The 18205-nt window shown below is 42.2% G+C and overlaps 1 protein-coding gene and 1 gene segment (V, D, J or C); one reads left to right on the forward strand and one right to left on the reverse strand.

Annotated features, from left to right (window-relative positions):
- The first annotated feature begins 2873 nt into the window (after positions 1-2873).
- On the forward strand, positions 2874-14757 carry LOC104624021. The segment is given in 5 exon segments: positions 2874-2910; positions 8865-9128; positions 9585-9632; positions 10785-10891; positions 14668-14757. Coding segments are annotated over 5 exon segments (546 nt in total).
- A 2449-nt stretch (positions 14758-17206) lies between these two features.
- On the reverse strand, positions 17207-17337 carry DAD1 (defender against cell death 1; the record flags this gene model as incomplete). The annotated part of the gene is made up of 1 exon (XM_010291287.1): positions 17207-17337. A coding segment is annotated over one exon (131 nt), but the record flags the coding sequence as incomplete, so codon positions are not given.
- Between the last annotated feature and the right edge of the window lie 868 nt (positions 17338-18205).

Here is an 18205-nt window from a genome sequence, read left to right on the forward strand (position 1 = left end):
TACCAGGGCACCATTTTGCAAAGCATAGTGTCACAGTGTAATACTGTGAGTTATGGCAAACTTACATATGGAGCTGGAACCAAACTTATGGTTTCTCCAGGTATGTCTGAATTCTCAGATGTGATTCCTCTTGGAAGCACTTTGCGGGTTACTTTGCCTATCTTGTCACTCCACAATAGATTAGGAATAGGATTATAAATTTTCAGGTGGTGTAAGAGCAAGTGATTTCCATGGCTGCATATATATTTCCCCCTCTCTATTCCTGATGAACTAGCCATAGCAGAAGATTGATATATGCAAGAGGATTTTTCTTGGAAAGTCAACAGGAAGTGAGCCCCTAAATCAAAATTCCTCATGCGGAGGAAAAGCAAAGGGAAATGGTGAAAGCCAGCATGAGCCAGCAAAATGCAGAGTGGTGAGACTAGTCTCATAAAGCTGTAGCAAGTAAAAAGGACTTTTCCAGCATGTTGATGTTAAGACTTTAAAATAACAAGACTCTTAATTTTATGTCGATGCAAACTATAAGTACATATTGGGTCTTTGCTTTGGAGATCCTCAATAAAGCTCTAATGATAGCGGGTGGGTTTCTGTCATATTGTGAAGCGTTATATAAATACTGGAAGCTCAGGAAACAAGCTTATCCTTGTGAATGGTACCAAGTTTGTAATCACAGCCAACTAGTGTTGAGTACTGTGAAATTACCTTGGCCTTCCACACTCATGTGAAGCTTGGAGCACATTAGAAGTGAAGCTCTGAAATTGTTGGAGTGACAAGTCTTAAAATCCAGGGGTTGAATAGATACCCAGACAGAGGGGGAAGAGGTCAAGAAACAAAGTTCGTTACTGAATTACTTTTGTGGAAAGATGGAAAGGTGACCCTGACCAAAAAATAATTTTATCTGAACAAAAAAGCATGAAAAAATTTGTGCTTTGACAGTTTTTACTGCCACAAATGTCTGAAAAAAAATGCCCTAAAAGCCTCACACCACTTCTTTTGCCTGAAACTCTTTGGAAAATGGAAAGAAAGTAAGGCAGATCCTGAGACACCAATGTATTTTTGTAAGTGTATAAATTTTTTGAAATGCTTTGGGTTTACTCTTGAAAAGTAATGTTTCTAGCTCTTAAAATGGTAGTGATTTTCAAGATAATTTAAAAATAATTTTATTCTGAAAGTTAAAAAACACAGTAATATAAGGAAGCTATTCATTCTGAAAACCTCTGAGGAAATTCCTCATATTTCAAATGACCCTCCTGACCCTGTTCAAAAACATCTGAGAAAAATAAGAATCTCAAGTCTACATGGAGCTATCAGCAAGCTAAAGGAACTATAAATCAAGGCTCTGCCTGAGTTCATTTACCCAAATGTCCCCAAATTTACCATTATAGTCATGTCTGTATGCAACTGCTCCAGTCTCACTCTGGTCACACTGTAGAACCTAAGAGCTTCCCGAATGGATACTGAAACCTCAGTGTTCAATGGCAGAATACGCAATGGTCTCCATGCCACAAAGAAATTGCATACCAGAAAGTGTGTCTTCTACTTAAAAGCTCAATGGTAAATTTGCTCTGGAATCACTCTTGACTAATTCAGATGGCAAATCCAAGAGAACGGGATGATGGAGTTTGTACTATGCCATCGATCACTAGGTGAGCTGTGAAGTAACAGTAAATAAACTAATTTTTGTGAGAGCAATCTGACTGACAGACTAAATAAACAAGGAATGAGCTGAAAAATAGAACCTGTGATTTAGGTGTCTTTCTGGAAGCAATGGGATAAACACGATGGAGGGGAATATTAAAGTGTTTGGGAGTTTAAAAGATGCAAAGCACCACATGAATAGAATGTCAGTCACAAGAAAAGTCCTAGCTAGAGGGATCTGTCTAATCATAGAGATAAATAGGATTTCTTTTGTTGGAGTATTTAATTGTTGAAGATTCCATTCAATATCACTCTGGATATTGTAGAGGCCTGTGCTATTGTGTGACTATGGAAGTAGTTACAAACTCACATTTGGATCTGGGACGAGACTTCTGTTTTCACCAGGTACATTTTTCCTGATTTTCTGCCTACTTTTCAAGTTTGTTGTGGATACATACCAAGATCTGGGAAATGGCAGTTGTCAAAGGTATAGTAGCCTGAGGTCTCACCTTAACCAGAATTTATTCCATGGCAGCTGTCCAAGCAGGCATCTGCTTTCAGTACTCTTCCATCAATTGCATTCCTGTGATGAGCTAAGGCAAAGCCTGGTTTTGCTCTTCTGTCAAGTAGGTCATGCGGATTTGTTTTCTCCTAAGAGTAAATTCATGCCACTTCCATTGGCCTCAGGCAAAGTCATGGATGATATGTCAGATGAAAATGTACTGGAATCCAGGAATGGCTATAACCAGAAAATACCCACTTATGGTGATTACAAGCATTTAATCTGGTCTTTGCTTGTAGCAGAATCCCAAGGAACAGTATAATCTTAACATTTTTAATATTAGTGTTGGAATGTGAATTGGACTTCCTTTTAGCTGGTTTGTCTGATATACAGATTCTGTATTATTCACAAATATTGCAACTGGATTCTGTTTGTTACTGGGACTTGAATCCAGATTTGCTGAGCTGTCACAGCTACAAAGCAAACCTACTACTACTACTATGACTAAGGCAAAAATGCTACCAGGTATCTAAGTGAGGATGTGCGGATTCTGAGTAATAGAATTATAAGGCTCAGATTGCCACTGAAACTCCCTGTGAAGCTCCACAATCTCAATGGGGTTACAGTGTGTCACTGAAATCTGTAAGGAGATAACTGTAACCAAGGTCAAAGGGGTTCTTGCAAAGATTTCCTGGGTTGTGTGAAATACGGGGGTGGAGGAGGATATAAGTTGATGTTAGGGAAAGGAACCTTGCTGATGATCAAGCCAGGTGAGTAGTAAATGGAGAAACATTCAGGAGAAAACTTGGACTGAAAGGCAGTGGTCCTAACTACATGGCACACTCAACAGGAATTTTAGGTGCTGTTACAGATACAAAACCACAGATTGTTTCTAGTACTGCCGCAAAAGGTGTAATACACAACTGAAACCAGTGAATAAATGAACTTCTTAAATTTGATCTCCCTGTTTCTGATCCTGATAATTTTCTAGTAGATTTCATTGGTACTTTGATGGTGACTTAAATAAGTGTGTTTCATCATTGCTCCCTTAAGTTATTCCCTGCTCTGGAATGTCTGTTGACCTCGTTGTCAGTATGACTTGGGAAAAACTGCCTACATTTTTGTAGAGGTTGACACCAGTGTGCCAATCAGAGATATGTGAAACTCACATTTGGAACTGGGACCCAACTTCTTGTTGTCCCAAGTAAGTTTGAGCCTTCTGTTCCACATTAACACCAGGACTCGCAAGTCATTTATTCATTGAGTAAGACGGACTAGGGACTTTCATGGAAGCATGTTCCAACTTCTTTTCCACTTTCCTTGACAAGAACTGGTTGGGATAGAGATGCTGTCTTGGAATGCAGGGAGTGTTTGGCTATTGTGCAGAAAAGAACAGCTAGAGAAGATGGTAATGCTTACACAGGTTTAATAGTTATGGCATAGTGCAGTCATACATAGAGTGCTGGAAGCAGTTCACACATGGCCAAATGCTACATAAAAAAGATTAGCAGTTTTATAGAGCTTCTGGCTATTAAGGTTTTCAGACTTGATTTTTGCATCTTTAAAATAGTAATTATACAATGTCTGGAGGTTATTCTGACTAATGACTTAGACATTGGATTTTCTAACTCTTAGCCTAAGAGAATATGTCATGATTTTTTGGTTTTAAAATCCAAACATAAAGTGCCCTTCCTAATTTGTAATGAATGATGTTACAGTGTGAGCCGTCAGGAACTAGAAAAATGTATTTATCACAACCAAACTTGTTGTGATGCATGGTAAATCTCTTTCCTCTGATATATTTTAAAGTACTTTAGAAACCTGAAAAGATAGAATGAAATTTCAAGTATCTTTGTGTGTCATCCTCTGGTAGACAGCTTTCCCACATATTTTAGATGAGGAGTTATTGGAATATACAGCTGGTAGGCAGGAATTTATTGCAAAGGCTTCTTCTTGAGTGGGAACTGAAACTGAAAGATACAATAAATTTGTATTTGGAAGAGGGACTAGATTTAAAGCCAACCCAGGTGAGTAAGAGCTGGAGAAGGACAGGTTATGAAGATATGAAGACTGGAGCAGTGTCCACTGGTTAGTGTTTCTGAACAGGTCTAACTTTATGGGGAATGAACATAAACTCTAGATGAAGAGTGGAGGGAATAGTGGTGGCTGAAAGAAAATGAAGCCAGGATTATTTCTCAACAAGATGCTTGTGAAGATGGAGCAGAGAGACTGGGAATAGTGGGAAATGAGATGGCATCATCAATTTCTTAGGTTAATGATCTTGGCATATCATTAACATTAACTTCTGAGTCCTGTCAGACAGTAATAGTGTTTGTGCAGTAATTATAAAAAGGAATATATTAGCCTGGGCAGAGCTAACTTTTTTCACATACACCAGAGTCTGCATTTTTGCCTTAGATTGAGGGCAAAAAAAAAAAAATTCAAAGATACCTCTGGGTTCATGTTTAAGTCACAGTTTCACACTGCATTGTGAAGAAATTTCCCAGGTATGGTATTTGCTATATCATATTTATATCATATTTGCAATGATACAAACTGGTATGTGTGGGATACCGGAGATAGATAGATACCGGGATACCGAAGAGTAATTTTTGGAAATGGCACAAGGTTATCTATGATCCCAAATAAGTTATCTAATTAAATATACCCATTAAATAGACTGATCAGTAAAGGATATCCTTTTGGTGTGAAGTAGACATCTACAACTGAGACAATTCAACAAATGTAAGATAAAAAGTTCTTCTGCTTTTTGATATCAACATAAAAATTACCTTGTTCCCCCTGCTTTTAGAAAGCGATTTTAGGTTGATTCTTTTGAATGTTTTTTTTTCTTGCTCATTAAACATATGGGATTTTTTTGGCTGGCACTACATGACCAGTTAATCTCTAATTCAGAAAGTGCTTTTTTGGGACTAGAAATTATATGAATGAGGGTTGAAACTATTTGAACCAAGGGTTGGACTAAACAATCCTTAAAGGTCCCTTCCAACCCAAACCATTCTATGATTCTATGAACTATTTTTCTAGAAATTAAATCTCCGGCATATAATATTAAAAACTGATTCTTGCAATTAAAATCCACACTGATTTTGGTAGAAAAAGTATGTAAAAGTATTTTGTGAAAATGACAGATGTTCATGAGCCGCCACTTCAAGTCTTTTTCTTTCCAGACAATTGTTACACAGGTGGATTAAGCCATCTTATTCACCTGTGAGCTTTGAAGAGTGGATTAGGTAAGCAGAATTGCTCCTTCTGACCCCCCAAAATCTTTTCTTAACATTGTTGAAAGGAGCAGCAGAGGAGATCATTGTAAATCTCCCCTGCAGTTTAGATGATGCATGAATAAGTCTATACATGAACACAAATAGGGTATTGCTTTCCAACATGAAATGTAAGAAAACTTCATCTCAACTTTTTCCTTAATGTGAACACAAGCCCAGGATTTATCCTGTTTTGGTACTAGAGAACTGTTTAGTCCATTGAACTCATGATTTCTCCTCACACACTGTGTCTCTCCCTCTAGTAATTAACCTCTAGTTCTGGTTCAGCTAGAAATCTTCCTCTTTAAAGGTTTGCGAGAAAGACCTTGGATGGTTTTGGTAGTTTAACTTCTCCATGTGTAATTACAGAGGCAATGACAAACACATTTTTGGGGTGGAGACCAGAATTATGCCTGAACCCTGTAAGTGAAGCAGCATGTTCACATTTACAAATACTGAATCTCTGCACAGGAGTTCTTGTATTTTGGATGACTTGGCTGATGCTGGACTAGGACTTGGCTTCTTTTATCTGAGTGCGTCCAAACACAAGCAGGGGAAGTCTAGAGTAGGGCTCAGGTATGAAATATGGACAACTAGTCTTGCTGTAGACTTTCTAGCATCCATGCAGGGCTGGCAGATTTCACAAAGGACCTCTGGTAGAACTTTTGGACTTTCCATTGGAGGACAGCCAGCAAAAATTACTAAAGTGCTTGTTAAGTCTCGCGAGTTGCTCCTCTGGGGTCAAGATCAGCCTGACTGTGTGAGGGTGTATATATTTCCTCTGAGTTGGGGGATAGCTCCAGGTTAACTCTAGCTGTGGCATATAATGTCTCAGGCTGAGGAATGGTAAGAGGATCAAAGACCTCTATCACACCAATTCCAGTATGACCAGACATTCAGAGAGTTTTTTTTTGGAGGGAATGGAGAATGAGATAAATCTCTGTATAATACAAGCTGTGTGTTAAACCAGTTCAGGATTTCTATTGCAGCTTGTTTGGAAAAAAAAGGCATAGGTCTCAGCTTGATGTTGGAACAGACTTCTACTGCTCTCTCCCTGAAATCAACCTCTAGAGCTGGCTTTCTCTGTAGACTGGCCAGGAACAGCATTCAAACAGCTCCAGTTCTTCCAGCTGGAAGGTATCCTTCAGTAAAGATGAAATTAGGCAGGGTGGACAGCTCAGAGTATCATTATTTACTTCTCAATCTTTCCTTCAAATACAAGTCATAAATATCAATACAGCATCTCCAACACATCCACCAACTCATTAGAACAGAATAACAGGAAACATAGGTGACAGTGCTGTGGTTATAATAGCTGATGTTTACCAATACTGCTATCTGCAGACTTTCGTAACAGTGTGCAAATATGCAAAGTCTTTATCAGAAAAAGGCTTTAGTACCAGAACAAAGCCAGTAGCCACTCTAAGCAAGAATGAGAAATGACTATTTTGCAAAACAGGTGCTTGCTGAAGTTGCCTGCAAAAAACAGACCTTATTTTTTTATCTGCTCAAGACAAAAACATTGCACAGAGTGAAATGGAGAAAAACACCCTAATTTGGAGAGAGGTAGATATGTAGCCCTTCAGAAAGCCTGTGAGAAAGAAGCAGAATGGCTCGATCAATTCCTTCCCTTCTCTTTCATATCCATGTACTCCATGACAATAATGTACCCTGGTTCATCTGTATTTTACACAGGGACCTACCATCAAACTTTTTATCTGCTCCTGTCTTCATCTCCCTAACAATCACTGAATTCTATTTAAAAAACAATAACTGGCAGTATGAGAGGTGGGGAGTGGGGTTGGGGGAGTCAGAACATATATTAGACTGTATTCTGCGCAGCTGGGAAACAGTCCTGTCAGGTTTTTCAAAGCCAGGACAAAGCTGTGATAGATTAACTGCAATTTGGGAGAAGGGCCAGAGAACAAATCACTAGGCTTTGTGAATTAGTTTTTTTCTGAGATCACACTAATAAAGCAGTATGGCTATTTCTCTTAGGTGGTGAACAACTGGGAGTTGAACAGGTGAAATCTCAGGGATAGAACTAGGGCCTGCACTTGAATAAGATTTTGAAACATCTTCTAAAAGCAAAGATGTAGTCCAAACTTACAACATGGGAAGAAATTAAAACTTCTTAATCTGGGAGCTATGCTGTCTTTAGTATTTCTAAAATATTTATCAATGTGGTGTGTGAACAGGGATGAAGCAAATATTAATCTAAACTCTCAACTCTACACAATAACACCTTGTCATTTTATAAATGTGAACTGAAGCTCTGGTTCAAACCTGTGATTGTGAAGTCCAATGGAAAATGGAGCCAGAGGGTTGCTGAGAGCCCCAAATCTTCATCTTGGCTACAGTATGTCTTTAATGATATTTCATCTGTTCATCATTAGAGTACTGCACTGCCCATAACACTTTACACATAAACAAAGATTTAGGAAAGCACGTTCTCCAAAAATCAGGCTTCAAGAGCTGGACAAGATGAAATGTATGCTTAGAGTACAAGTTTACAAAGCTAAATGTGCAAAAAGATTTTAACCATAGTAGTGTTTTGATATGTGTGGAAAATCCTAGTCTAACTGACTTGCTAGCAGAATTTGAAGCAAGAACACAGAAACAAACCTCAGGTGTCTTATATCTGCAGGCTTTAGTTCTCCAAACCCCTTTTCTGCAGGGTAAAATTTAACAAAAATATCTTACACTGCACTGTCAGGTGGTGGAACATAATGAAACATTCATCTGTTTCATCCTTCTTTCTCTAAACGCAACCATGTGTTCCTACTTTGCAGTGGCTTTCCTAGCTTTCTCCTATAGGAACACAATTAGCTAGACTGGTGATAAATGTGGAAACCCTTAAGACTTGGTAGTTTACCCACTGTCCCTCAGGACAGGTAGAAAGAAGTGGGATTTTGAATGTCAGTGGTGGATTCGACTATACTTTTGCAGAAAAGGCAGAATGCCCCTGGGCTGCTCAGTTATTTCCAGACACATTACATCTCGTAGCAGTGGAGCAAGAAGAGAGTGCTCTCTCCACCTGTTGTGCACATTCCTGAATGCATTCAGGCCAAGATTCAAACGGAAGACCAGGCTGCAGACTAGAGTTGAATGAGTTGTTACAGAGAGGAATGACTAGGTTAGATATGGACACCTAGGATGTGGATGTGCATGAGTATCATTTGAGATGCTCTGGGGATCCTGTCTGACCACTCTCTGTGTCTTCTACGCAGCAGAAGTCTACATCAGTTTCGTTTAGCTCCTGCATCATTGGCTGTGAATGCCTTGGTTTTCTAAGGATGTCCTAGACCAAGATCCCTATAATCAGGCAACTTCCCACCGAAATAATGGAAAAACCTCCATACCTAAGTGTCTCTATCTTAAGTTTGAAGGAACTATGACTGTGTACGCTCATCTAATGTCTCTTCTCTTCTCTCCATTTTCAGATATTACTCCATCTCCTTCAGTCTACAGGCTGATCTCTAAAGATGATGAGGATTTGGAAATGTGTCTTATCACAGATTACTCTCCTGAAAAGCTTACTCTTAACTTGGCTGATAAACAGACAAATACTGTTGTGGAGGTGGCAACATCCGAGAACAAACAGGAAGCAAGTTACCTGTCATCATACTGGGCCAAGAAGAATGAAATGCAGTGTGGTGCAAATCACGAGGGCTTTGGAGAACTGGAGGGCGAGGATCCTGAAAGTGGTAATGGCATTGTTGGATGTGTGTACAGGGCTAGAGGTACCCTGGTCTCTGCACAATTAGTGTGAGCAGGACCTGTTCACATCTCTCAGCCCTGCAAGCAATGCTGAATTATGTCCCCACACTTCAGAGGAATGTTGTCCTGTTGCCTCTGTTTTCTTTTGCCTTCCTCCTTGGTGGAAACAAGATTAAGGGTCAGTAGACTGGCACAGTCACATCATAGAGATCTTAAAATCAGACTGTTGGGGATATAAAGCTTGAAATTCCTTTGTCTGATGGGACACTGACGTTTAATTAGATATTATTTTATGCTTGCCCTGAAAACAGCAGAAAAGAGTATTTATGGGAAGGTTTACTGGCCAGAAATTCTAATCCAGCCCTTCTAAATAGAGACATCTTTATGAACTTCTGAAGAAGTACATTTCTGTTATTACTTAAATTTATTGTTACTATCTGCAGGTACCAGCACTCTCTGTGTTACAGGGGTATCTCTACACTTCAGGACAGGTATGTACACAGCGTTTTAGGAGTAAAGCTTGGCTTCCCGAGTTTTTGCTAACATTGCCTGTTTGCAGAATTCCTGTTGGAGCAAAAGCTCAGACTGGAAATTTCCAAAAGGGACCCACAGGCTGGAAGTCATTGGGTTAATGTAGTCTTCCAGATGGTAATTTTACGTGACCAGTGTAGCCAGTGCCTACATGCTCTTGCTAGGACTAGTCAAACCACCACTCCCCATCACATAATGATTCAAGGTACTGATGTGAGTCAGCTTTACTGGATGTCTGCATTTCAGACTTCAGAAGAGTTGGTTTTATTTTTGGGTGCACAAACACCTAATGAACCAAAAGATAAGCAGGTGATTTCTGCAGTGTGTGCTCAGAAGCAGGGTTGCGCTAAAGATACGGTGCATCTCAGCAAGCTTTGCTTCAGCTCACGGCTGTGGGAGTATGCTAGTCACTGCTGGAGCTCAAGCAATTGCTGTTCCTGCTAGTTCAAAGGAGCTGAGCCTGCCTCTGAACTTGCCCTCTTTGCAGAACGGCTGTACTTTTGCAAACATGCAGCCTTGCTGAAAAGAAACCAGTTAGCTAAATGTTTCCAAAGCACCACTTCAGAAAAATACTCATCAGTAAACTTGGCTGATTTGATCAGTCATTTCAGAGAGAGGTTTTCAAAGATAAACATAAAATTACTTTTTGATAACAACTCCCTGCTTCCCCATTGTAGATCAATGTATTTTCAAATGAAAATGGCTTTATAACTTAAGATTAATAGAAAATCCAAATAGACTTTGTGTTCTTTGAATAAAAATTGACTTGTTTTCCCCCTGCCCATCTTAAAAAAATTTAGGGAGAGGGAAGAGGTTCACTTCCAGCATTCTATGTTCATAATACATTGTATTTAAACATAGCTAGATGGTTGGCAGACTTTCATATTGGATAATTAAGTGGTTATTGAATGAAAACCTGGCCCTTGAAAGACCAGCTGGAAGAAATGAAAGTTTCTCAGTGAGACTGTCCTGCCCACTGTCTTCTTAGCTATCCTACTAGCTGACTCAATCACATGAAGTGGAACAGCTTCATTAAGAAGTGCTTTTAAGCCTGTCTAGGCATGAGGATGTTTCAGTGCCCCTGTGACTTTCATTCTCTGTTACTTTTACAGATGAAAACCTGAACATGCTGTCTTTATCACAGCTGGGCCTGAAAATTATTTTAATGAAAGGAGTAATTTTTAATGTGCTGATGACGATGCTTATGTGGAAAAAAAAAGTGAGTATGCATGCAGGGTGGTAAGGCCTCTGACAGAAAACATCTGTATCAGTTCATTAGCTATGAATGTTCCTTCTCCCTGTAATAACCGTTTATGAGGTCTATCCATATCCCTTTTGTCTACCAAGAGTAAAATCCCTCCACTCCTTTGGCTATATCATTGTTTTCATGCACCCCTCAAGTCTATTTACTTCTCCTTATTCATATGCAAATTTTACTTTTTTCTTCTTTCTAGACATCTCTCGCTTCTATTTCTACATCCATCCCTCCCCTTGCCTGCATTCATTCATCAGTTTCATCCCCTGACCAGTCTCCAGATGGGAAAGTTTGATGCATACTGACTTCAAGACTTCAGACCTAATACATTAGTTTGGGCCCAGTGTTGCTTTCTCCTCTTTCTATTGCCTTCAAGTCTACAATTGTGTAGCTGCACCTGTCTCACAAATAATGAATTAACATACCTTTATTTTTGTTACAGGAATGAAAGGAAGCAGATGGTGCTGCCCTGAAGTACCAAAAAAAAATCTGCTGAGGAATCTTTACCAGAGCATTGTGCGCAAGAGAGAATACTGGCATTCCCATTACAGGGGATATCACTTGCTGTTTCTGTATATCACACCAGCCATTATAGTCTAAATTGCTTTATTTGCATTTTTATAAAACTAAAATACTTTACTAAAAAATAACCTTAAAGTTCTCAGCATTCTGCTCCCCCACATGCCTGATTCATTTAGCATGACACTGCCTCTTTTTGCATGCAGCATAATTTGCTATAAGTCGCAAACACCACTGTTACTTGCGTTAAAATGACACACAATTTCTGCTTGGGGCAGTGCTGTTGAACTGCAAGCTAAATATCACTTGAATGTGAATTTTTCATATTTTGATAGCTTTCAGGTACGCACATCTTAGAGTGCACCCCCACAGGCACCACTTCAGTTGCAAATGAAACGCCTAAAAGCAAAAAGAGTCTTATTCAAGGGGCTATGCACCATGCTCTGCTATCTTTTGCTAGATCAGAGCAAGGTATATTTTTTTGCCCCTAAAAGATACACTGCTAGGTCTCCCAGAAGTCCTGAATTCAGTGAAATTCTCACTTCTTTATCACAGAAAAAAAGAATGTGTTTTACTATTTTTTAAAGTCTATCTGTTCTTAACGTTTTCTGAATTTAAAGCAGCTTAAGATTTGGCTTTGCTTTTAGTAAAAATACAAACTACTTTTGTTCTAACAACCTTACATTTCCCAATTTACTTTTATAACCATTGCATAAAACTACTACTGAAATGTATGTGCACTCCTTGGTAAGAGTGCATGCATGTGAAATTTGCATGTTGCTAATTCTTGAATTGTACCAGCAACCACCCTGATGTCTTGACATTTCTTTAGGCCTTTGGCTGCTATTAAACAGTTCTTACAAAAAATAAGAAACTTGTTTGTCTTTTGTATCTGTAGTTTGAGGAACTTGTTTTACCCTTCAGATGAGCTTTAGGAATGAGCCTGGATTTTGGGGCAAAGGAGGGAAGGGGCGCCTGGATTCTCCTCTTCAGCCTGACTTGGCCACCAGGCACTATTTGCAATAACTGGCTGGATCCAGCACAGGCGGGAGTAGCTACAAGGTCCCTTTCCAGGACGTCCATGCTGTGTGTGGGAGAGGACAGCGTGGCTGGCTCGAGGGGAGGGGAATGGAGGAGCACATCTCCTCCAAGAGTAGATTCTGCTATGTGAAGACAACAGTGAAATACGGCTTGCCCACAGTGAGAGGACTAGGAAGTAGTCCAGGTTCTTGAAAATAGATGTCTACTGCTATGGGGAGCGTAGCAGCCTGAAGTGGCCTGCCTCTAAATGTCCCCCTCTCCCAAGCATCACGGGGAGAACAAGGCACCACTTTTGCATTAATGACACCAACTGACAGGCCTGCGTCTCCAGGTTCAGTCTGTCACTGGCAAGACTAGAGGACATTTTCTCCTTTTGTGACATTGGTTTCTCCATCTTCTTTTGAAGCACCAGACATTCCTCTGGAGGGAGAAATAAGGCAGGTGCTCTGAAGGAAACACATGCCAAACTGGTGGGCGTGATTCCCTCTCATGGGATATTTCTCATTCTGCTGGGTTCAGAGCCCTTGCAAGGAACTCTGATTCTGGAAAGGCTCATGCTTCAAATGTTTTCAGCCAAAAGCCCTGGTGCTTCATGTGTGAGAGGGACCACATGAGAAGACTGTGACCATTTAGCAGGTGGCCTTGCACGGGGTGACAGACAGTTAGTGACCCCTCCTGCCAAGGAACAACTTCAAACTTCCTGGGTCTATTTTATAGTACGGATGTTTAGGGACTCATTCTCTTGCCTCTCCCTTGACACGACAGTCACTCTAATGTCTCTCCAGCTGTAGAAAGTCCACAGCTCTCTAAGCGCTAGATTCCAGGCAGCTCTTGAAGCACACATTTCACTCACAATGAGGTCTGCCACTTCACAGGGAAAACAGCTTGATGAAGCTGCCTAAACCATATTTGATTTACAAAGCAAGACCAGTCATTGCATTTCACAGATTTCCAACTGATTGATCTCATTCCAGAAACTTCCAGGGATTTGGAAGAAGAGTTTCCACGCTTATTTGCCTTTAGCATCACTTAAAAAAATTAATATACATCTTAAATCTTTGTGTTGTACTTCAAGCCCACTCCCAGCTGTATGGTCAAGGGGGACAGTGTGCCGCATCTGTTTCCACATCTCAGTCTTTTCCAGGTTAAATGACCCCAGTGATAAGATTTGCTGAGTGAGGGGATGAATGTATAGATAAAGTAAAATATTTTGATTAAAGTGACTCTTAGCATGTGATATCCAAAACACTGAATTTGTAGGTCTAGTTCAAAGATACTTTCAGACATTAGGCTTTCAATCTCTCACCACCACAATGTTCCCCCTCACATCACCACTTTGTGCTTTCTTTTTTATTTTGAGACAGAAAAACCGCAGTGCAAAGCAAAGGCAGGAAATAACACAGTAGGACAGGATGTGGAAAGGGTCTCATGGCCCAGGTGGGGCAGGAAAAGGATGTTCCATGACGCCACAATCGAGATCTGGGTCACCTTTTGATGCTCCTCTATGCCCTACCACAGAAACCGCTTCCTCTGGAAAGTGGAGCACAAAACAGGGGGTGGGGAGAGCATGGCTGGTGTGGCACGTGGCTGGGAGGAGGAAAAGCATGTGGAAAAGAACAGCAGACGTTAGACCACAAGCCAAACTCAAATGAGGTTAAGGCACCCTCCCTTCCTGCCCCCTCACCACAGCCTGCTCATGAGTCTGGGGGAAGCGTTTTGGGTAGAGCAGGAAAGATTGAGCTATGTATAGCATAGGCAGGGCAAAGCATAGGAGAAAATACATTATAAAGTGTGGTGGGTGGCAGGGAGAGCTCTTGGAAGTATGTAAGATTTCTGAATTTGCTGATAGGCCTCTGCATTCTGTTATACAGGCAGTGAATCGGAGCATGAGCAGAAAAATCATTTCACTTCTCATCCAAACGAGAAGGGAAGAAGATGTGGCAGGCCAGAGAGTTCTCTCACATTGGCAGGGAAGGAGATGGTGCCATGGTCCATCTCTAGCACCCTCTCCCCTATGCCAGTTCCTGCCCCCTAATACCTACCTATGGGTAGGAGATTAATTTGAATTTGCATCTTTTCTAGGGTTTTTTTTTGAGAAAACACCCTGCCTGACATTAGTCATCCGTCATTAAACATGGCCCTGTACATGAAATAACCTTTCTTCTTGTTCTCTTCTACAGTGTGAACAGGGACACAAGCATGGTCTGTACCAGGAGCAGAGCTTGAAGATATCTATAGACTTGTTGAAGCTTATTCAGATGTGGGAGTAGCTCTTATAGACCTGAATTCTAGCACTGAGTTTATAGCAATTAGAGGCATTGCAAGCTGTTAATAATCAGGAAAAAACAGAAACCCTCGAAACGCCACGGTTTTTCCTTTTCCATGGGCTCCCGTGCAGTTCTTAGAAGCGGCCACAGGAGGGTCCCAGCCTGGAGCTCTCTCTAAAGCCAAAGCGTGGGGAGGCCGCGTCACCCAGACCCGCAGGGAGGCACTCGCAGCTTGCACACAGCAGCTTGCAGTGGCAAAGGCGAGACCCCGGAGCTGTTCCTCCTCCTGTGAACATGCTGGCTCTGTCTACCGTGGGCCTGGCTCAGAGAGAGTCCTTCTGATGGGAAAGAAGAGCTCAGTGGTTCATTTACAATTCCTGCATGCTGTTGAGTCCCCTGCCTGCTCGCCATCAGTACAAACCTGGTACCACTGTAAACAAATCCAGCTTTATGTCTGGGACTGGAGCAGGGTGGTGGTGTCAGAGCTGGCATGAATTCACTGTTCCTACCACAGACCCAGACAGCATCCTTTGAGACATTAAAGACCCTGCTCCCTCGTACCTCACTCTTCAGAGTCTACATTAGCCAAGAGACTTAGGAGCCCCAAGTTTCACATTTTTATGTGTTTAATGGCTGCAGAACAGCTGCAAATGCTAAAAGGAAAAAGGTGGTGAACATGAGCCATAATGCAATGCTGAGGTTGAAGCTATCAGACCCCATGTTTTATCATGATAGCACCAGCTGACAAGCATTTCTTTGTCTCATAGCCTGAATGCACATTTTACCTATCTAGTGTTTCAGCTGCAGAACAAAGTCGCAAAGCATGAAGCAGGATCAGTACAAGGACTTGTACTGATCAATACAAGGCACAAGCCTTGTGCCTGAAGGTAAACCAGGTAAATTCTGCAGTCAAAGATATGGAGGGGCTAGCTGGGGTTATCTCATCCTGTGCTCATAATATGATCACCACAGAGCTCTGATTTTCCATCACAACAAAGAAGCATTTGACTTCAGTGCAGAAGGTAGTTTGGGCTCGAGGAGGCAACGGCCAAGGGCCAAAGCCATTGAGTTTAAGCATTTCATAACTCTTTGGTGGGGGGGATTTTCAAAGAAGTTAAGGTTGAGGGGTGACCTTCTCCATGGATTCAGCTCAAGCGCAGCTCTGTCTGAAGTACTGACACAATTTGGCAGCCCCTTCCAATATCCTCGGGTTTATCAGCACATCAGATTGAAGAAAAGCTAACACTCTGGCAGGGTGGCTGTATCACTACCAGGCCTTAGAGAGCCTCTAAGTCCAGCTGGGACATCCAGCTGTGCTACACCTGCCTTTGAGAGATATGGCGGTTCCTGTGGAAAGATGGGTACACCTGGGGATGTGCTGGAGGACACCCTCTGCTTCCTTTCGTTCATGACTGCTAACCACAACCTAACCCAAGTTTTCCACAGCTCTGAAGCCTGGGGGCACACTGGCAATACACTTTCCGTAAGATAAAGGGGCAGGAAACAAGAAGATGAAAAGGGTGGATGACAACTGAGTTTGCATGATGACTTGCTTCCTGCTTCCCTCTGAAACTGGGGCACAGAATAAAAGCCTGCTGGGTAGAAAGGGAATGGGGTGGTAAAAACAGGGAGTTGTGCCTGAGAGGGAACTTGGGTGTCAAAAGAACCTCTGTATTTCTCACCAATAGGGAAGAGACTGCAGTATTATAAAGGGTTTTATTGATGGAAAGAATTACAGTGACTGCAGTGAGGCAGTAGACCCCTCCACAGGACAGTCTGTGGGGAAAAATCTTGAGCCCTGCTTCCCCTTCCTCCATCAAGGAAGTAGGTAATACACTGCTGGGGAACAGCACTTCTCAATACCAGGCTTTGGCATCAGAGCTCAAATGCAATTCAAGACCTGGGAAGAAAGAAAGGCAACATAAGCAATGTTTCTGCAAAGGGAGGGGAAATACACCACAGGCTCCAATGGTCTTGTGGCCCCTTGCACAGTAACAGGGCATGTCTTCCATTTTCCAGCACAAAACCCTCCCTGTCCCAAACTCCCTCCTCTCATCTGCTGAGAAACTCCACATTTAAGACATCAGCCATACCACAGCCTCCAAATAGAGCCCAGAAGTTCCAGCTCCCAAAGCCTCTCTTGCAAAATGCTGTATTTCTCTTACAAGACAGAAATCCGGGTAGGTTTCTGTAACACTTCTAGTTAAACTGCTTTTTAAATGATAAAGGCCAAAAGATACATGCACAAACCCAGAAAGCCATAAAACCTAACCCTGTATCAACCTAGAGGACAACAGCTTAAATGCACTTGGCCAAGACAAAGCTGGGAGCTAGGACTCCTGGATCTGCTATCTAGTTCTCTACCAACTCTACAAAAGTACTGAAGTTGAGTGAGCTGTGGTTGCTCCTTTTGTGACCCCACAGATCAGTACCTCACAGTCTCTTCTAGAGCTCAGCCAACAAAATTGATGACGACAAGATGGAGGATAGTGTTGGCAAAGAGGAAATCTGCAAATGCCCGCTCCGGTGAAATGCCTTGGAACTCGCCTTTGTTTTGGGGGTTGATCTGGATCCGGAGGCAAACTGCATGGCAGAGAAAGAATGAGAAATTAGGGATCACAAAAAGAAGTAAAGGTGGGAAGCCAGTCTTCCTGTGGCAGCCCACCCCAGCCTGGTTCACTGTTTCACCAAGGTACCACAAGAAAAGGTAACTCCACCTTTATTATAAGCAGGACATTGGCAGGGGATTTGCACAGGGCTTTTATACAGTCAGCTCTCCCACAGCCCTACACTATCAGGGGTGGCCAAGTGAGTCCTGAGTGGAACAGGCTTATAACAGGATGTGACTTGCATAGAAATGCGGCTATTTCCACGTTCTCCATTGGGTGTGTTGGGGAGGGCTGCACAGATGACCCTAAATGTCTTTTCCAACTAAAGTGGTTTTGTGTCTCCCATGGCCGAGCAACACCTTGAAGCAGTCATTGCTAGAGTTTGCGTGTCACCATAAGATGGCTGCTAAAGAAGACCAGTACAACATGGTAGAAGGGACGGCTCCTTGACTGCCAGGGAGAACTAAGGACAACCTGGGGCTGATAAGGAGCCAGGCACTATGCTGCATATGGGCAGCATCCTGCTGGGCTGCGGGCTGGGCTGGCCAGAGCAGGAGCCTGGGGGCTTCTGGGAGCATAGCTGGGTGTTATGGGGGGAGGGGGCGGTGCTGGAGGTTGCCCTGGGGACTCCCTGGCTGCCGGGGTAGGTTGGAAGGCTGCTGTGGGTGCCTCCCTTGGGCTTTTGGGGAACGCCTGTGGCTGCTAAGGGAATCCTGCGGTTACTAAAAGAGACCTGGGTATTTTCTAGAGCAACTCTCTGATGGCCGGGAGCCTCTGGGCATTGCTGGGGGTTCCACGGTCGCTGGGGGAGGCTGGGTTGCGAAAGGGAGAACCGCGCGGGG

This window comes from Phaethon lepturus, unplaced genomic scaffold, assembly GCF_000687285.1.
Source record: "Phaethon lepturus isolate BGI_N335 unplaced genomic scaffold, ASM68728v1 scaffold4020, whole genome shotgun sequence".
Taxonomy (NCBI): Eukaryota; Metazoa; Chordata; class Aves; order Phaethontiformes; family Phaethontidae; genus Phaethon; species Phaethon lepturus.